Source organism: Zalophus californianus, chromosome 6, assembly GCF_009762305.2.
Source record: "Zalophus californianus isolate mZalCal1 chromosome 6, mZalCal1.pri.v2, whole genome shotgun sequence".
Classification (NCBI taxonomy): domain Eukaryota; kingdom Metazoa; phylum Chordata; class Mammalia; order Carnivora; family Otariidae; genus Zalophus; species Zalophus californianus.
In genome coordinates this window covers 113,582,813-113,602,767 of record NC_045600.1, presented here as the reverse complement: position 1 = coordinate 113,602,767, position 19,955 = coordinate 113,582,813, and the positions used below count along the sequence as shown (strand labels likewise).

The 19,955-nt window shown below is 61.4% G+C and overlaps 2 protein-coding genes across 9 annotated transcripts in view; one reads left to right on the top strand and one right to left on the bottom strand.

The window, feature by feature from the left end:
* EDC3 (enhancer of mRNA decapping 3) overlaps positions 1-2,485 on the top strand; it is a 61,732-nt gene extending 59,247 nt beyond the window's left edge. For all 3 annotated transcript variants that reach the window (XM_027572763.2, XM_027572760.2, XM_027572761.2), the window contains one exon: positions 50-2,485. In XM_027572763.2, the coding sequence (XP_027428564.1) occupies positions 50-384 (335 nt within the window). In that variant the 3' untranslated portion in view covers positions 385-2,485. The remainder of the gene's footprint in view (positions 1-49) is intronic.
* A 430-nt stretch (positions 2,486-2,915) lies between these two features.
* On the bottom strand, positions 2,916-18,470 carry CLK3 (CDC like kinase 3). 6 transcript variants are annotated; one of them, XM_027572753.1, is made up of 13 exons: positions 16,429-16,466; positions 13,090-13,241; positions 12,263-12,479; positions 10,376-10,472; positions 10,033-10,099; positions 7,584-7,700; positions 6,677-6,843; positions 5,415-5,509; positions 5,200-5,329; positions 4,836-4,918; positions 4,286-4,365; positions 4,003-4,093; positions 2,916-3,330 (listed from the first exon to the last, which is right to left on the bottom strand). In XM_027572753.1, the coding sequence occupies exons 2-13, from the start codon at positions 13,239-13,241 to the stop codon at positions 3,154-3,156; spliced, it is 1,473 nt and encodes a 490-aa protein (XP_027428554.1). In that variant the 5' UTR covers positions 16,429-16,466; the 3' UTR covers positions 2,916-3,153. The 6 variants fall into 6 exon arrangements, with proteins under 6 accessions (XP_027428554.1, XP_027428560.1, XP_027428555.1 ...); XM_027572759.1 differs by lacking the exon at positions 10,376-10,472 and having other exon boundaries at positions 16,429-16,620; XM_027572754.1 differs by lacking the exons at positions 2,916-3,330; positions 16,429-16,466 and adding an exon at positions 18,423-18,470 and having other exon boundaries at positions 3,337-4,093.
* Between the last annotated feature and the right edge of the window lie 1,485 nt (positions 18,471-19,955).

The following is a 19,955-nucleotide window of genomic DNA, read 5'->3' as shown; positions in this document are numbered from 1 at the left end:
CTGCTCTCTGCTTACAGCGATTCCCATGTGCCGCTCTTTCCACCCGCAGATCTGCCCTCTAGCCCCGTGGACCTGGTGATCAACTGCCTGGACTGCCCCGAGAATGCCTTCCTGCGGGACCAGCCTTGGTACAAGGCAGCGGTGGCCTGGGCCAACCGGAACCGGGCGCCGGTGCTCAGCATCGACCCGCCCGTGCATGAAGGCGAACAGGGTATCGACGCCAAGTGGTCGCTGGCTCTGGGCCTGCCTCTGCCGCTGGGGGAGCGTGCGGGCCGCATCTACCTGTGTGACATCGGCCTCCCCCAGCAGGTGTTCCAGGAGGTGGGCATCAGCTACCACTCACCCTTTGGCTGCAAGTTTGTCATTCCATTGCACTCTGCCTAGAGGGGCTCTGGGCTAGTTGGACCCTGCAGTCCCCTGCTGCTCCGGACACACTGAACTTGACAACGAACGCCTTAAGGATGTGAAGCTTCATGGACCTTGTTAAATTTTTTCGCTTTTGGATTTGTTTCTTCTGTGAGAGAACAGATCATATTTAAAAATGACCTGTCACCTGCCCATAGCCGAGGAAGGCTTTCCCACTGGGTGTCCTGGGTGGGTGGCAGGCTGAGTGGCTCTCAACATCTCTACACTTGGCCCCCTGCGTGGCTGGGTGGGGCTTTGTTTACAGACTTAGGCAGCTCATGGACCGAGTTTCAGGTTTACAGTCACTGGGGCCTGGGCCAGCACCTTGCGGGGTGGGGTGGGTCCTGTTTGGGGGCCTGTTCTTGCTCTGGCTCCGTGTCCTCTGCCCCCCGCCCCCGCTCCGGGCGGCCTTTCCCCTGATCATGTCGAACCGGCTGTGCTGCAGCTGCCGCCAGAGGGCAGACTTGCACTCCGTTCATTTTGAGGGCTTTGGGGAGGCCTTCCCAGAGCCCCACCACAAGTTGATTTGGGGACTGTTGACCCTTTCTCCTGAGCTGATGCAAGTTTTATGCTGGGATTTTTTTCAAGGGTCCTTCTTCCTTTCCACTCCATCACTCTGAGACGCAGGGAAGGGGGTGGCATCAGGATGGTTTTACTGTATTGGGATTTTATACTGTTTCTCTGTTTTCAGCATAGGTAGTACGAGATTATGTTACTATAGAACCACAGTGCCCATCTTGCCAGCAGTGCCCCCAGCCCCATACCCTCTCTGGCTGGGGGCAGAGCCTTTGCCTAGTCTGGGGCCAGAGCCCTCAGGGTGCAGCTTTAATGTTCAGTATTGGGGAGGTCCCTGGGGGAGCCTGGTGCTGAGCCAGAAGAGGCTCCCTGGTGCTTCTGTCTTAGGCCACCACTACCCCGCTCCCATCTCCTTGCCTGCCTGTATACCCCCCTTTCTTATGCCCCCCCGTCTCTTTTCCCTGAAACAGTCTTTTGCAGCTGTCGTCCCAGAGCAGCCCAGGGCCCCACCCCAGTTCTTACAATGTCTGGGCATTGAACCCTTTATGGTTGTCCACTGTAGATGAGTACGCTTGGGGCCAGCGCCCTATCTCAAAAGATGCCAAAATGAGGCTAGTTCTAGATGAGCCAGCTGGCGGGGCTCAGCCATGGGAGCATACTGCTGCTCAGATCCTAAGGCAGGAAAGCCCTTGGACCTCATAGGCTTAGACCTTGGAGGCTGGTTTCAGAACAGGAGCCATGCCCTGGAGTCCCTGGCAGGGGCCAGGCCTTCAGGCTTACCTTCTGCTCTCTGCCCACCCGCTCTGCTTAGGGGGGTGAGTGGGAGGGCTCACCAAGGATCACGGACACAGGGTCGGTCCTGCTACCATGGGCTTCGGGCTACTTAACGCTTTTCTTATAGGAACATAGCCAGGAGCAGATGAGGCAGGGCAGAGGGCTGGTCCCTCCTTCCCTCCCGTCCTCCCTCAAATGTTCAATTGTCTCCAGCAGTGGGAGGAGGCCAGAGATTGTGAGCCTTGTTGTGTGTACCCTCCCTGAGCCTCTGCTCACTCTCAGGGCCAAGAAGCTCCCAAGATAGAGCCCTCTCTCTAGGGGCAGGGTCACAGTCTGCGGAGCAGTGCTGGGTTATAGGCATTTTAGTAAGCAACCATTAAACGGTTTCTGGGTGCCTGCCTGTTCGTGCAGTAAGGTCCCCCGCTTGGGCACGGTGGAAGAGGAGCTTGAGGAGCCCTGGCTCAGCAGACTCTGATTGATCCGGTAAGTTGCAGTGGCGCTGGGGGGGTGGGCCTTGTTGAGGGGCCACTGGGAGGTCGTGCCCAAGCCTGTCTTCTCCCTGTGGGTGGCTCTGGAGCCTCTTCCTGCCCTTAGCCTGGGCCTTCCCCGGGCCTGTTAAAGATCAGCATGATTCCTCTACCTTCAGCTGCCCGCCCCGCCCCCCCCAGTCCCCAGGGAGCCCCAGTCAGGTGGTCAGGACCATCACCCATGCAGCTCTTGGGGAACCAAAAACCAGCACTTAAAATAAAGCTGAATGACAAGAGTCCTGGGCTCTAGTAAATTGCTGTGCGGGCCGCAGTGAGGTGCCGCTCCCCCCCCCCCCCCCCCCCCCCCCCCCGCAGGAGCCCAGCTTGGTTGGCTCACGGTCGCCAGCCTTCAGTTGGCCACAGTTCTCGGGCAGGTGCAGCCTGAAGTGGCAGCTGGTGATGGGGCCAGGAGAGGTGAAACTATATGCTGCCAGGCTAGGCCCGGTCAGCCCTTTGCCTTAGGTTCCGTGGGGCCTAGGGGAACCGGTGCCTTCCAGCAGGCCTGCCACCTCCGGGCTCTTCTCTGGGGCCCAGAGGGCCACCCGGCATCTATCTTGTCACTGGCTAGCCCTTCCGTGCCAGCCTAGTTCACACTTAGCTCTCCACAAGCTGAACTGCTAAGAAAGACTTTATTAATAAGGTAGGGGGAGGGGAAGGCAAGGAGCCTGGAGACGGACACACCGGTACCAGGGGTTACAAACAGTAAGAAACACTTTATTATAACTTTACAACATATAAATAGCTTGGGTCAAATCTGTGCTTTCTGGCAGCTGGGCATCAAGTCTCGTCCCCTGCAGGCTCCGGCCTTCCTTCACATTGCACTGTTCGCTGGGTGGCTCTGGCCCTGAGGCCTGGTGGTGGAGGTTGGAGAGAAGGCCGGGCAGCCCAGTCCTGCGCTCCAGCTCGTGGGGGGGAGGGGGGGCTACGCCTGTCATCTGCTTGGGTTGCGGCTGGTGTGGAAGGACCGCTCCTCAGGGGTCAGGCCAGCAAAGAAGGGGTGCAGCAGGGCCTCCGCCAGTGTGATGCGCTGGGCAGGGTCAAATTCTAACATCCTCCTCATCAGGTCAAACAGCTGCACGTGCTCCAAGGAGTCCTGGAGCATGTAACTCTGCTCAGGGACACAAGGTGCCTCAGTGTGATGGCAGGGTCGTGGGAAGCCACAGCAGGTCCCTGTGCCTCTGGGAAGCCTTGCTGCAATGGGCTGAGGAGGCAGTGCTGCCTCCCTGGAGGACTACTTCTGCCCTCCTGGACAGTGAGCCGCTCCTTTTCCTCTCATGCCTGCGTAGAGCGTTTGGCTCTGAACTTGTCAGGCTACTGGGTGGTCTTGCTGGCTCGGTGCCTCTGCCCCCGCATGCAAAGTCCTGACAGGTGGGTAGAATCACCTCTGCAGAATTCACTTGTCCGGGCACCAAATGCAGTTGACAGGCTCTCTGGCCAGGTCTATGTCTTCCCTCCCCCTCACCTCAGTCCTGCCTAGTTCTTCCCAAAACTGAGAGGAGAGGGGGACAGGAAGCAGCAGGGTCTCTGACATCTGGCTCTTCTGGTGTTCCCCCATTACATCCATAGCCACCCTGTGGGGAAGGGGTGGGGCTAAGGGCCCCTCGGGGGCGGTGTGCAAGCAGCCCCACAGCCGGCCGGCACCCAGCAGCCTCGGTGTGGCCTCCCATAGAGCTGGAGCGAGGAGGCAGCCTTTAGCTGCCTGGCCTGTCTCTGCTGTATGTCTGCCCAGTGCCTGGGGTCTCCTTGGCATGAGTTGAGCTGGGGGAAGCCAGAAACTGACCTTCAGAGGTTTGCAGTTCTCCTTCACATACCGGCCATCAGAGCTGTTCTCATCCCACACCAGGCCCCCTTTGTAGAAATATTTCTGTTTCCTGAAAGCAAAGGAAAGGAAGGGGTCAAGCGCTAGGGGTGGCAGGGGGAGATGTGTCTTGGGCGGGGGCTGGGGGGCTGGCCCGGTGCAGCAGGGCGGGAAGGTCTGGGCAAGTGGTCTGCCAGGTCACTCGGAGTGGGGGACAGGAGGGAAGGCTTCCAGGAGCCCCGAGGGCACCAGCAGGGCTCCTTACCTGGTACGGTGGATCATGTGTGATGGGATGGGCCCTAGGATCTTCTCCATCATCACCAAATGTTCTCGGTTTTCATGGGTCTATTGGAACGGCAGGGATAGAGCAAGCAGGGGTCAGTACCAGCCTCTGGCCCCTCAAAAAAAATAAGGGACACTCCTTGCCCCCAAGAGATGTGAACCCACCAGTGAACAGTAGTCCCAGCCTCTGACCTGGTGGCCAGCCTGTTCGCTCAAGGTCAAGTGCATGCTCCCTAACCTCTCGGGTGGACTTGTCCATCACTGCACCTCTCTCCAGTGACTTTCCCTTACTCTTCCCAGAATGTGCCCCTGCCCGGCCCCTCTCTGCACCCTCCCTCAGGCTGTGCCCCCTGCCTCAAATGTTTGCTCCTGCCCTGAGCACCCCACTGCCCCGACCTCAGGAGCCCGAGAGTGCCAGCGTGCTGCCCGAGGGGGGAGGGGGGCGGTCACAGGGCTCCCCATGCCAGCCCCTGTAGCCCGCCCGAGGAGCAGCGCTCAGGCAAGCCGCATACTGTGGGAGGCCTCAGCCTTACCTGGAAGAGCGTGAAGCCCCGGTAGTACTCGAAGAGAATGCAGCCAATGCTCCAGACGTCGCACGGCTGTGCCCAGCCCAGCTCTGAAAGCCAACGTGGGGGGAGACCGTGAGACTCAGCCCCGGGCTCCCAGGCCAGATGTCAAAGGACAGCTGCCGCTCTGGCGAGGCGGGGTTCTTGCCCAAACCCCAACAGAAGACCCTTTCTGTGTAGGGCCAAGTGAGCCACCACAGTGTTTCTGTGTAGGGCCAAGTGAGCCACCACAGTGTGACACCGGCCCCTGGGGGCAGGTGCATCCCCGCCTGTAGTTCTACCCTCCTGGCAGTGGTCCGCTTTATCGGGTGGCGGCTATCCAGTCACTCACCAAGGATCACCTCAGGTGGGCGATAGTGACGGGTAGCCACAATGGTCGTGTGATGCTCGTGGTCAAAGGTAGCACTGCCGAAGTCAGCTACCCGGATGCTGGTGTTCTTCACCGACTTCTCCTCACAGCTCTGACAGGCAAGGAAGCCAGGTCAGGAGTCTGGCCCGGTGGGGGACCCACCCCAGGGCGTGGCCCTGCCCTCTCCCGGCCCATACCTTGTGCTCATTGTAGAGGGTTTCAAACTCCGAATTCACAAACAAGATGTTCTCTGGCTTCAAGTCTGTGTGGGTCAGCTGGTTTTCATGTAGAACTGGGGAAGCAGGAAGGACAGAAGCAGAACGTTGAGAACCCCGGCTGCTTCTCAGGCCCCTCTGCCAGCACTGGGCCAGATTTCACCTCTACAGCTGGCCTGCTGGCGACCCTCGCACCCCCGACCTCTGCAGGGGGCCCGGGGAGCAGAGCGGTCTCTGCCTCCACACTGGCTTCCCTCTCACGTTCTTGGTGCTTGGGGCCTTGGCCGGGTCTGATACTTTACAAAAGAGGCAGGGGATGCTTTTCCCATTTAGAAAACCTCCTCAAGTCTCTCCCGGAGGCTGCAGCATCAGCCTGGGGAGGCTCCCTCTCCCCAGCACCAGCTACATTATTTGTGGGTCCGGGGCAAAATGAAAATGCAGGTCCCCTTTTTCAGAAGTTTCAAAGAATGTTAAGATAGCAACAATAGAACACTGAACTAAAATAATAACCACAGGGCCACCCCTGAAGCCAGCCCTGCCTCTTTCCCTCAGCCTGGGAGGAGACCTCTACCTTTCTCCTCCGGTCCCCGCCCCACCAATGGTGGCACCCGGCTGCCACCTAGCACCTTCTGGCTCCAAGCTCCCAGCTGGTGGTCAAGACCTTCCCCGAGGTGTGACGCACCTCTCCCCAACAACGGGCCCTCTCTTCCTCAGAGTGAGTTTCAGCATGTGCTGGAGTCTGGGCCCTCACTGAGCAGCTCCCCTCGCTGGGAGTGCTCGTCCCTGCTCCCTCCATCTGTGCAGACCCCGGACAGCCTAGCTCTAAGGCCTATCTACCTCCTCTCCAAGGAACCTCTGCCCTGCGCAGACCACCACATCCTGCGGTGCGCGGCACATGCACCTCCAAAGGAGGCTCCGAAAGGCCAGCAGGCAGATGGGAAGGGACGGTCGGGTGGAGGGTCTGTGTGGGCAGCGCCTGGGGCTGGGATCTACCAGTCAGCCTTCAACCTTTCCATCCTCTGCAGGACGGCGAGCTGGGCAGATTCTGGAGCACTCTCTCCTTTCTTCCTGAGTGCCCGGGGCATAGGCGGGCTCAGGCGCCCCTAGAGGCGACCGAAGCCTCTCCCTCCTCCCAGAGAGTCCTCCCTGAAAGCCTTTCAGCCCAAGGGGACCCGGCGCCTCTTGGGCCGGGCATGATGGCAGCGTGCTGGTGTGCACGGGGGAGTGGTGGCACGCACACTTACATCGGAGGGCGTGGCAGAGCTGGTAGGCCATGTGCCGGACGTGTGGCAGGGGGTAAGGCTGGAAATTATTCTCCTTCAGGAACTCAAAGGTGTTCTTGCCCAGGAGCTCAAAGGCGATGCACATGTGACCATGAAAGTTGAACCAGTCAGACATCAAGACACACAGGCTAGAGGAGAATGATGGGGGGGTGGGTGGGGGTGGGGCTCAGTCTCTGCTGGGGGCTGGCTTCCCGCCCCTCCCTCAGATGAAGCTGGTCCCTGCTCCCAGGCCCCTGGGTCACACGTGCTCATGAAAAAAAACCATCGGTTACAGACAAGGAGCATGTCTCCCATCGGAGGTCACCCAGATCAGCTCAGGGGAGGACTAAACCTCCTCCTACTGCCACAGGGGGAGGCTGGTCCGAGGGGTCCTGCCCTGTCGACTTATGACATGGCCATAGTCCCTGCACCTCAGAAAGAGATGGAATCGTGCCTTTCTTTCTCCAGCTCCTGGAACTGAGCTTCCTGAGCCTGCACGGCTTGCACGGGGCTGGCGGGAGAGGAACTGCTCAGCGCACACGTGCGAGCCCCAGCAGCTTCGGGGCTGCGTCTCGTCTGACCGCCACCCAAGACCCCCGCTGTGAGCCACGAGGCCCCTATTTACGGAAGCGGGCCTGGGAGGCGGCCTCAGCGCACACCACACAATGGCTGGGGTGGAGCCTGCACTGCAACCCGAAGGCTCCTCCGGCAGGGCCCACTGGGCCACCTGTCCTGGCTCTGGGCCCGGCCGCCCGGCCCTGTGCGTCAGGAGAAGGCCTGGCACCAACCAGGTGAGAGAACACGGCTCCGCCAGTGGGTCTAGGCAGTTGGGGCCGGAGCGGACACCATCCCCGCCGAGAGCTTCCCTCTGGTTCCCTGTGACACTCACAACTTGTTCTCTTTATCCTTCTCCTTGATTTTTTTGAGAACGTTGATTTCTAGCCGGGCGGCCTCCCGGTACTTGCCCACGTTGCGGATGATCTTCAGGGCAACCTGAGACTTCCCTCTGGGATCCGGGAAGGAAGCAGAGGTTCTCAGGAGAAGGGCCCCTGCCCTTCTCCCCCCACCCTCCACCCCAATCTGGCAACTCCTGGCAAACACCATTCAGGAGTCCAGGAACAGGAGTTCCTGGTGTCTGGCGAGCGCAGACACCTGCCCCCCAGCCTGCCCCCGGGTGACGCCACACCTCCACTCTCCCAGCAGCAAGCTCCCCTGGCGTCTCTGAGTTAGCGCGTTGGGGCCAGCCTGTCCTTATCTGATGCCAGCCACTGCCAGCTCCCGGGAGACTGCACAGAGGAGTAGAGGCCTAGCCCGCCGGCCAGCACCGGAACCAGCTCACTCAGTAACCCGACCTGTAGGCCAGTCAGCCCTGACCCTGGCCAGGCCATCCCAGCCAGAACCTTCTCGCAGCACCTCTTGACCTTCCTAAAGCACATCTCCAGGTCTGGGCAAACAGCGCCCCCTGGGGTGGGGGTTCCACGATGGGACGAAGCCTTGGTAAGAGGGTAAGGGTGCCAGCAATAGGGTCTTCTCGCTGCAAGTCCCCGGGGCGCTCCCTTTACTACACTTCCTCTAGCCCCCCAGCCTGCTTACCAACCAGCCACGGCACGTATCAGAGACCACTGAGTGCCGGGAGGCCTCTTCAGTGTCAGTGAGGATTTTAAAGAATTCCTGGCTCTGCGCTTCCCAACTGCCAGCCCCGCCCCATAGGCCACCTCCAGGATGCCAGCAGAGCAGGGAACGTGCTGAGGTTCAACTGCCAGGCCTGGCGGCTATTGGGAAGGGCCAGCCAGACTTTAGAAACCCAGTGGGGAACTAGAGTGAGACAGCCCTGGCCCATAAGGATGTGGCTCCTTAAGGCCTCTGGGAGGCTGGCCTTGGTGCCTAAGGAAAAGGCTCACAGGCCCCAGGGCAGAGGCATCTTCTGGAGAATACCCTTGTTTTTCTCTCCCTCTCCCATTTTCCCAGATTTTCAGGGCAGAGAAAGACCTCAGAGGAAAGGCCACCTGCTCCAGGCTCCCTCAATGGCGTTCTGATCTTCAACACAGGGAGCTCGTCACTCCCATGGGCAGCCACCACCAGGGCTGGATGGCTGAGGATCAGGCCCTTTTGCCGAAGTGAAATTTACCCCCTCATAACCACTCCTCTGGCCAACTCCCTCTGGACCCCCTAAATGTCCCCCGAGCCTTGTGCCTGCCCCTCAGTGACTTCAGAGGCTCACTGCCCCTCCAGCTACTCGGGGGCACGGCCCAGAGAGCTTAGCTGCCCCTGTGTGTCACAGCTTGCAGACCTGCCTCCTGTCTCTCTGGTCCCAGTGCGGTCTACACGTCCCCATGCCCACTGGCCCCAGCCCTAACCTGGTGGGCCACACTGGGTCCAAGGGGTGGGAACTGGGAGCCCAGGCAGATTTCCTGTCAGTCACTGTCACTACCTTATATGGAGGCCACAGAGCTAGCTAGATGGCTAGGTCCAACTCTTTCTGAGCACCCCTGCGGTGGTACTCAGTGCCAGCACGCAACACCTGGGGGGTATGGGTCAGATCTCTTCACCTCTAACACAGTGGAAAGGTTGTGATGGGCGGCATGTGGCTCAAATGACACAAGGACACGAACACCTGGTAGCTAAAGCACCAAACCAGTGAGAGTGCCATTAGAAGAGGGAGGCAGCGGGCTCCCAGGAGGCAGCCTTTCAGCCTAAGGTAGAGGGGCACGAGTTCTGGTCTGGAGGAATGGCGAGGGGACAAGAGCATTTCACCATGCAGCCTGGAAGGCAGCAAGACTCCCCAGAAGCACCCAAACACACACAGATAGAGCCCTGCTCTACCTGCGCACTCAGAGGGACCTGCAATCAAGCCTGGCCACGTGGGAGAAGGTGGCGGCCGGCTAAGTCAGAGAGCCCGAGTCCTGTTCCTCTCAACCGGGCCGCGCACAGCCTCTCAGGCAGACCTCCCGAGTGGGGTAGGCGGGGCTCGGGCTTGGTCTGGGCTCAGCAGTATTCCCAACCCCCACGCAGGCCCAACCCGCCATGAGATGGCAGGAAGCGGACCCAGACCACTGAAGAGCCGGGGCCTCGGCCGTGTGCCCCACAGCCACCACCACAGCCCCGGGGGCCCGAGGGGCTGCCAGGGCAGCGCCCCTCGCCAGCCAACAGTTCGTGGGCAGGGAGGCCACATGCCTGCGGAGCCCCGGGAATTTCTTCCTATTTCAGGGGATCAGCAGAAGCCCAGCACGCCCAGGCCAGCACCCTATGGCGCGACCCTTTGGAAAGCCATGGGAGAGGCTCTGACGCCCACCGCCCTCAGGAACCGCAGGCTGGCTCTGCCCAGGAGGACCGCTCACCTGGCGTGGTCCAAGCACTCCACCACCTTGCCGAACGTGCCTTCGCCCAGGTTCCCCACGATCTCATCTAGGAGAGAAAAGAAGCAGGGCATGAGGGCCTGGAGGGCAGACGGCCGGCAGCTCCTGCAAGTTCACAGCATTCAAATTCTCAAAAACAAAAAAGGTTTCTCTCTCACGGCTACGCTCTTAAAAACAGAAGTTGCTAGCGTCTGTGTCATTCAGGCAATTACTGGTGGCCCCGCTAAGGCGCCACGCGCACTAGAGGCCCCTCCGGACAGGAGAGGTCTCGTCTAACAAGGGGGGAGAAAGTAGAGAGGTAAAGTTTTACGAAAGGTGGCTGTACATCGCTCTTGGAGCCAATCGCCGATCCGGCACACCAGGTGGCCCTCCTTGTCATCTTCCACACTCCGGCTGCTGCGCTTACTGCTCTGTTGGCTTCTCTGCATGCACCGCCCCCCGAAACGCCATCCGACCAATCGCATGGTAGGCGGTTCCGATTGACAGATTGAGGTGTCAGTCAAAGGCAGAGGTGGAGACGGTGAGGAGCCGGTGGGTTGGTTGGTTGGATTTTCCAGATCCCAGCATTTCATAAGGCACACAGCATATATAACGATAGGGATATTGCAAGGGACACGTCAAGACACAAACTGACTTCAAAAACAGAAAAGTAAAAACAGCTACAGGTATGTAAAGAAAACTCGGACATTATCTAAGAGAAGGGCGCCGCAAACGCTCAGAAAGACGACCAAGCCTCCACTGCCGAGGGGCCGGGCGGCACCGAGAGCCCCGGGCCCCGGCTCCCTTCGCCACTGAGGGTCCCCCTCCCGGGCCCTCCCGGGATGGCTCCAGCCAGCGTGAAGACGCAGCGAGAACGGCGCAAGAAGGTGGCTGTGGCTCAGCCTGGGTCCGCTCGTCCGCAACGGCCAGAGGCCACTCTGGCTCCAGCTGCACAACGCCTGGCCGGCCCTCGCCTGCCTCAGTTCGCACACGCGGCCCTGCGCATGCCCGACAGCGGCCACTCGGAGCCACGCCGCCACCTGCCCCCACACGGGCCTCCGCGGCCACACTTCCCGTCGCCACCAGAAACGGCTTTCCGCTGGCGGCCCTCATGCCGCCAGCCTCAGCAGGCCGGGCGACCCTCCTACCACGACGGCCCACACGGGCCCCACGCCAGCTTCGGCCCTGGCCTCGGCGCCCACGATCTCACAGGCCGGGCCATCCCGCGCCTCCTGACGACAGAGGGCACCCGGAAGAGAAGAAGCGGGGCCACAGACCTGCGCTGCCATCCTGCAGCAGTGTGTGGCGGCGTGCACAGAGGCCACCAGGCCGCGCTGGGCCGCCCGCGGTCGACCCTCAAGCCATGGCCGCTCAAGGAAGTCACAGGAAAGCGGAGCAGAAGAGAAGCCTGGCCCCTGCACCGGTCCCGCCGCTACTCCTCAGGGGCCTCCTGGCCGGCGGGAGGGAAGAGGGATGGGGAGGAGAGGAGAAGATGGCACGCGACCTGACAGACACACGAGGGGCCCCCGAGTGCAGCGCGGCAGAGATCCAGACCACCTCCACGCTCCCGACACGGCCAGGCCCCGCTCCCGGCGTGTGGCCGGCAACCAGACAAGGCCTGGGGCTGCGGGCCTTCCTGCCATCCGTCCACGCGCCCCGGCACACGGGCGGCCTGACCCCCTTGTCTTGACTGCCCCTCATGGGAAGAGGCGAGGCTGCAGAGGGCCTGGCTGGAGGTCAGAGGTCGAAGAGGGAAGCTCCCGGCCTGAGCTGACTGACAGGCCTCCCCTACCCGTGTGCACTCCAGCCAGTGCCCATGGCTGCGGCTGTGGCTGCGGGCCATCTCCGGGCGGGAGGGACCTGGCCACGCAGCTCCAGACCACATACCAGCAACCCTATCAGGTTCCCTAAGTGTCCCCGGCCACGCGCACCACATGGCCCGGGGCCCGGAGCAGCGTGGAGACGCAGACAGGCCGGGGGGCCAGCCGGCGCCGGAACCAGAGCCCCTCTCACTGCCGCCGCCAACGGCCAGAAGTCGGAGGGGCCGGGCCCCCCCCCGCTCAGCCCTGCACCTGGACCAGACGACACAGACACACACACGCACACACACGCACGCACACGCAATGCGCGTGCGCGGGGCTGGCAGTACTCACCCAGACCAGCCAGCCTGAGAGAAGGCTAGAAAGAGATGGGACCTTGAAGCCCCAGCCAGCACACTCTGGCCACCACTCACCGAGGAGGCGCTGCTACAAGACCTGGTGCGGCGTTTGTGGCAGTGGTGGGCGTGCTTGCGGGCCCGGTACGGCTCCCTCTCCCGCGACCGCCGGCGGTGGTGGGAACGTGAAGACCCATAGCAGTCCTCGCCGAAGGACGGGCTCCGCTCTTCACACCGGTACGTGTCGCTGTCACGGCGCTCCCGGTACCTCCTCTGGTAGGGCAGGCGGTCGTGGCTGCCGGGAGGGGGGTGAGGACATCAGTAAGTTGGGGACCTTCCTCCCACTAGCCCGGGTTTCGCTTCTGGGCAAAAGGCGTGTGGTGAAGCCCCACAAAGAGCTCCCAGGGCGGCCTGCTGGAGTGGAGGCATCGGGTGGGGGTGCGGGTGGGGATGGGGGGAGAGCGTGTGCATGAAGTCCCGCCTCTGGAACCCGGGCAGCTGGCAGCACCCCTCCAGGGCAGGAGGCTCAGCACCGGGCCTTGGAGGGTCCCAGCGCCCCAGAGTTCCCTGTGGCTGCTAATACAGGATGAGGGGCCAAGCTCCGGAAAGGACAGAGGGTGCGTTCTCAACCCCAACAAGGGAGGCTCAGAAGTCAGCAGGGGAGATGCCGGCCTAGATGCTGGGGAACGTGTCTGGAAAAGGAAGACTCAGGGACAGAGAGAGGGGCAACAGGACGACAGTGAACAAAGAGGCCTGGGAACGCAGCTGAGCTCTGGGGGGTGGGAGGGACACAGTAGCAGAGGCGGCAGGCCCCAAAGGAGCCCAGGGCCGCCACAAGCCTCCACGCTGTCTCCCCAGCCCCGCCGAGTGATGGAGCCCCTCCCTCCCACCTAGCCCCCTGTCACCTTCGGGACCGAGATCTCCGGGGCGGAGGCTCCCTTCGAGACGGGTACCGCAGTCTCCCTTCGTGGTCCCGACTGTAAGACCTCCTCCTCTTCCATCGGTAGCTCAGGTAGGGGTCTGGCTCAGGGGAGCGGTATCGCTTACAGTGATGCATCTAGGCCGCGGGGAAGAGAGAGCCTTGCTTAATGTGCAGCCGGGAGGCCAGCCACCTCCAGCCACTCCAGCCCCCGGGGCTGCTCGGGGCGCCTAGGCGCTCCTGAAGAAGAGGCCCATTGTTGTGCTTGGGGGCAGCCCCTCCCAGGGGTTTATGAAGCAAAAAAGAGCTCTGAGGTCACACTGGTCAAACAGCACACAACGGGCAACACCCTTCTGTGCCAATGAACAAACAAACAGCTGCCTCCCCAGCACAGCATCGCGGGGCCTGGGGGCCTGAGTGCTCGGGGCACCGGGGCAAGCCAGCCCAGGTGCAGAGACATAAGGGGGGCGGGGCTGGTAAGCACCATCCCAGGAGACCAAGGCCAAGGAGAGAGGAGAGCCTCCTAGGCGCAGCTCCCTCCTGTCTGTGGGGTCCTATGAAGTGACTGGTCTGTCAAGCCAGAGGCCAGAGTCAAAGGGCTGTTGGCAGGGAGCCAACACACAGGAGCAAAGGGTGAAAGCCCGCAAGTTTGAAGCCAAGTTGCCTGGCTGAGGCCCTGAACTAGACCCCACTCAAGGGAGCAAAGACCACAGATCAGTGTGAGAGGCCACAGGCGGAAACGAGAAGACGAGCCCTTGGAGAAGGAGGCGCATAGGGTCTTACAAACATTCCCTAGCCGATCTGAGGGGCTGGCCAAACAGACCTGGGGGTCTGTCCAGCCCCTGCTGCTCCACGCTCTGTCTCAGCACCAGTAAACTGATGCCAGCATCCTCAGAGCACCCTAGTTTCTTGCCCAAGACCCCCGGGGCACCCTCTGACCAGCTGCGGTGCCATGCCAGCCAGTGCCTCGCCTCCAACTGTACCACCGTTGCTAGACCCCCGTTCCAGTCCCCTCTCCTGTGCTCATCTCAGGAGAAGCCAAAGGGCTAAGTGCCTGGCAAGCTTCTGTGCTCAGAGAGGCAGGCCAAAAGGGCCCTACCTCACTGTCCCTGTTCAGCAGGGACTTAAATCCACCACAGGAAATTGTCATGCTGGATCAGACACCTGCTGAGGAAGACGGCTATGTGAGGCCAGCTCACTGTTCCACCCACACCCAGAACGCTGGCCAGCCTTCCTCCCAACCCTTTACTTGGCCTTAGCCAACCCCAATGGTGGTCAGTCCTGGGCTCGCCTGACTAAGCACATTTGGACAAACCCACTGAGGCGGTCCCATCTCACGAGAAGGGTCTGTCAGGAGAGCAGAATGAACCAGCTCCCTGTGGATGGGCAGGGCGGCCAGGCACATCTGACTAAATCCCTGGGAGCTTCTCCATGATCCTGAGAAAATCCCTGCTCTCGATCTCCCCACCAGCAGGTTTCTTCCCCTATCTACCTGGAAGCCCAGGCCCCAGCAACCCCCCTTGGAGGTAAATACTATGTAAAATCACTGACAGCTCCTCAAGAGCTTAAACTGCTGTTCTGTTTTGACGATCAGCTGACTAATGTTTCACTGTTTTCCTGCAATTACCCTGGGTCAGGTGCCCAAGTTATGGAATGAAGGCAGTATCTCACATCTCCCTAAGTGACATGGAAGATGAAACTACTCTGACCTTCAACCTCCTCTTGCAACAAGAGGACAGTAATCTCTTATAGGACTCTGTGAGAATTAAATTATGCCACTTCTTTAACAGTGCCTAGCACACGCCTTTAGGTCAAATGTATTAATGAAGTCAGCTTTTCATTAACAAGGTTAAAAAGATTCCAGACAACACCTCTGGGTCTATGTTATGACATAAAAGATACTTTATAAGTCCCTTCCAAGGGGAGAGAGAGCTCTGGGTAGAAAACCCCAAACTAAATCCCAGTGCTGCCACTTACTGGCCTCATGACGCTAGGCCTTGGCCACCATACCTGAAAACTGGGAGACACCACCTCCCAGCCAACTTGGCGATGGAGATGACAGGGATGAGAGCTATAAAGTACCACACAAGGTAATCAGAGAGGAGATAATCTCTGCTTCAACACATTCTAGGCAGGGGAAATATTGGGAATACCAGATGTCCCTCATTATCTTCCCAGCCAAGGCTCTAGATCCCGTTTCTCTTCAATTATCTCTGAACCTCTGAGACCCCAGCAAATAGGTTAAGGAAGCGAAGGGTCACAATTATGTTCAGGAAGGCTCTGCTCTTACACAGCGAAGAAAGAGATAACATAAAGGAAACCAGGCCAAGAATGCCAGCTTTTCTGAGCATAGGCCTAGTTGACTTCTCATTTGCAGTTCCTGGCCAGAGAACTGGGTTGACAAGAGCAGCCAGCCAGGTCGGCATCTGCCCTCCCGGATCCCAGCCACTCCAGCGCCCCATGGTTATTTTTGGCTGACGCTGCCCCACCACTGCAACCTCAAACCTGCCACCTTACAAGCCGCCACCACCGGGTGAAACGCTCCTCCTTTTCAAGGGCATGGAGGAGGGAAGCAGGAAGGCAGCCAACTCCGCCTCGACGGGGGCCTGGCCCAGGCAACTCCCACCCCAGCTCCACACCAGGGCACCCGCACCCGGAACTAAAGCACACAGAGACTCCCGGTCCAGGGAGCAGCCCGGGCATTTGTACTGTCAGCTTGGCCCGGCCCCTCCCCCGGGCTGGAGCGGCTCCATCATCACAACAAAACACGCTGGAGGCCTATGGCCCTCGCTCGCGTCCCTTCCTGAGGCGCCCTGGGTTCTCAGAGATCTGAGCCCCTTCCCCCATAACCGCCGCCAGTAGCGGCAAGGGGCGACCCGGGAGACAGGCAGATGGCCAGCCTGAGCTAGAATCAAACTTCAGGCCGCGCGGGGAGGAGGAGTCTGCAGGCCTCGAGCAGACGGTATGGGAGGGGTCTGAAGGCCCCTCCAGGCTCTCCCAGGTAGGACCCCGACCCCATTCCGCGGGAGGTGCAGGGCAGAAACTGGATCCCTGCAGGGGCCTCAGAAGCCGCTCTGGCTCAGACTCCGACACCGCGGGATCGAGAGGTCGGGGTCTGCGGTGACCGCCCCTCCGGGGGAGAAGCGGCGGGTCAGGGGTGAGAGGTCGCGGCCGCGGCCAGAGGCGGGCCGAGGGGGAGAAAGGAAAGAGACAAGGCCGAGACGGAACCAGGAGCCCGGAGACCCGCACCAGCGCGCCCGTCCCGCCGACTCACCCCCCGCCGCTGCTGCTGCCGCCGCCGCCGCGGGCCTGGGCCCACACTCACCGTCTCCCAGGATCCGGCTGCGGCTAGGCCCCACTCCCCGCTCTGAGCGCCTCTTCCGCTTCCGGCTCCGGCCTCCGCCCGCAACGGCCCCGCCCCTCGCGTGACGCAGCCGTCGCCAGTCCCTGCTCGACCCGGCTCGATGGCCTGGCCGCTCTAGGCCCCGACTCGAAGGCTCTGGAGGACCCGCCTTCGCTGCCCCGGTTTGGGCGGCAGCAGTGGAGACTGGTTCCGGGAGGGCAGAGGGGACGTCCCCGGCCGCGGCCCGCCCCCCGTCGTGTCGCGACGCACGTAGGCCCCAAGCCTCGCCCCGGGTGCCGTCCCCGCCCGCGGGCGCCGGGAGCCGAGAGGTGGAGCCCCGACCCGGCCGGGGGACCCTTCCTCCTCTGTAGATCCGACTCCGCCCATGCCCGCCAACCCTTTCCTGCGCGCGGAGGGGCGGGCATTGTTTCGCTGTTGCCTCAGTGAAAACCCGGCGGACCTTGAGCGTCCGCCTGGCCCGGGGACCCCGGAGGGCGCCAAAGATGACGGAGGCCTGTGTCCTGAGAGGCTCGGGAAGGCCGGCGCCGCTCCCGGTTTCGTGGAAGAAGCAAATGAGACCTTATTCTTTTTGTGTGTGGGGTCTATTAAAGACCTGCGGCACGCCCGCATTCCCGTGGGCATCCAGAACAGTTTCGGGGAAGATCCCCGAGAGCCACGTCGGCGGGGTTTCTGGAGGGACGGGGTCTGGGGGAAAGGGAGTTCCCTTTTCCCTGAGCAGCGCCGTACACAGACCCGCACTGTCTCAATAAAACGAAAACGCCGCCAAGGGAAAGCCCGCGATCACACCCCGCGGGCCATTTTTCCGAGCCACTCGACGCCCCCTTTCGCCGAGGCGGCGACGGTGGGATCGCTGAAGCCCCTCCCACCCGCTGTCCCGCCCCTAACAGGACCCCACTTTCCACAGGAGAAAGACAAGGTCGGGTCTTTTGGGGGACCTCACGGATTGTGAGCGTTCACGCCCCAGGGCTCTAGCTGGTATCGCCCAGCTAAGCGGGCGGGAGCTGCCTCTGGCCGCCCACACTCCCCGCCAGCGCCGGAGCGCGAGGGCGGGCGCGTCTTCCCCGGTCCCCGCCCCTCCCCGGACCTCTCTGTGGGGGCGGGCCGCCCGCCCCCGCTCCTCCGGGCCGCGCCCACTCCCCCAATGAGGGCTGGCCACGCCCCTGATGCGAGGCGTCCTCTCCCCGCCCGGGCAGGCGCGCTGCGAGCCGGGCCCCTCCTTCCGGGGTTGAGGCTGTTCCTCTGATCTTAGGTCTCCGGCTCTCGCTTAAACTGAGGTCCGACGGCGTGGCCTGACGGGGGTGCGGCCCCAGTTCTGTTAGCTCCACCACCCCATCCGAAGTAAACAAGCGAAGCTAAGGCAACACGGAGGCTTGCTACGCTCATGTGGCCTCAAGAACGGATCCCGGTCCCCTTCCAACCAAATGCACCCGCCCCCCAAACAAATTCAGAAGGCGCTTCCAGTGTGCTGTGGGTGACCGAGAGCCTGGCTGTCCCCGCCTCTCGGTCCCGCTCCCTTAGGATCCTGCCTCCGGGACCGAAGGTAATGAGTTGCCATTCTTGCCCGGGCCCCCTTGCTGGGCGTGTACGGCCACACCAGCCTGGTTTCACCTCAGGGTTTCATCCACTCAGCGACGCGAAAGGACTGTGTTGTCTCCTCCCCCCCGCCGCTTGGTGTGGCCCGCGGTTTCCATGGCTCCTAGAAGCCAGGACCGCGTGGGCAGCTGAGGGTGGAGGAGCTCGAGGCGGCTCCTGTCTCCAGCCCTGCCCTGGGCGCCGGGCTCCGAGGAGGTAAGTCGGGCGCATCTTCCCACCAGCCCTTCCCACATTGGGAACCCAGGAGTCCCTGCCTCCCGGTAAGGAAGCCGCTCTCATCCTCTGAAATGGGGTAGGAGCCATCTCCCAGCCCCCTCTCCAAAATCTGCAGTTCAGTAGCTCTCCCGTGCCTCAGATTCTACCATTAGAGCTTCCTTCTTTTGTCTTTTTGCTCCCGAAAGAACTCACACCTAGGAGAAAAAGAGGCAGAGTGTCAGGCACTTGGAAAAAGATCTAACCTGAGGTGAAGTAAAGGTAACTCCCCCCCCACACACACCCTCCCACCTCGTTCCCCCAGTGCTGGAAGCCTGCAACTTTGGCAGCTCAAGCGGAGGGCCACCTCCAGAGGAGCCTTGCTCCATATCCCCAGCCCCTTGGGACCCACCTCTTTCCCCAGGCCTCTATCCTTGTGCCCACCAAGCCTCTTCTGTGCGGGCCGAGAACTGCAACACAGTTCAAGGGAACCGGGGAAATGCCCCTGCCCTGAGCCCTGCTACACGCCACCTGAGACCCACAGGAGCTCCTGGCCCTTGTGACCTCCCTTTTGCCCTGCTGGGCTCCTGGCTCAGCTTGCTGCCTTCTCCAGGCCCCAGCTCCTCTGATCCCCTCCTTGTCCTGCCGCCTTTGCTCTCTTGCTCTCGCTCTCTCTCTCTCTCTCTCTCTCGCCTGCCACATCCATCTTTGCCTTCTCTGGGGCAGTTAATTCACCTTTGAGCTTCAGCTCCAGGGTCACCTATCTGGAAAGCCTTCCTGGGCGCTCCAAGGGAGAATCAGGCTCCCTTTCCCTGTGCTCCCACAGCATTGGGGGCTGTGCCTTCCTCTGCGCAGGCTCTGTAAATTCAGCATCTGGCCCGTGCCACTCCCCACTCCCGCAGACCATGAGCCCTTCCACAACCAAGCCAGGCAGAGTTGGGGTTCTCGGTAAGCGCTGGGGGCGGTCTGTGGGGAGCGCCTGTTTTTAGTGGGAAGACAGAGCACCCAGCTGGAGTGGAGTTGTGGGCGCTGCGCCAGGGTGTGGGAGGTGGGGGCGGCGGACAGTCCTCACAGTCCATCTTGGAGAGGCCTTGTGGTGGTGGTGAAATGTGGAGAGAGAGCTTGGAAGCGGCCTCAAGAATGTGGGCGTGGAGTCGAGAGAGAAGAGGTGTCTGCGGGGAGAGGGCTGGTGGGTGGTAGTGCCATCCTGAGCAGGGATTGGGTCTGGGAATGTGAGGAGTGAGCAAGTCAGTTAGTGGGGTGGGGGAAGCTCAGCCCAGTGACCCTCTCCTCGGTACTTTCTCCCTGTGCCCACACAGAGCTGGGGCAGAGTGCTTGGTGCCCAGGTGCATGGGTGGGAAGACAGTGGTAGAATCCTGAGGCTCAGTCCCTGGAGGTGAAGTGGGTGAGGCCTAGGGCTCAGGACCCCCATCTTCCAGCTAAAGCTATGGAAGCCAAAGGGGTACTGAAGCAGTAACTTGGTTTAAGGGCTTCTGACCCCCTATATTAGAGCTAAACTACGGTGTCCCCAAAATGTTTCCCTGTCCCCTGCCATTTCCAGACTCCTATACTGGGAAGGGGAGCAGCAGGGATCGGGGAGTGTGGGCCCAGTTTGCAGTGGACCCCCTTCATGACCTGGGGCAACTGACGTCCCTTTTGGAGCTTCAGTTCCCCCTCCTGAAGCCGGGGAGGGCCAGGTGAAC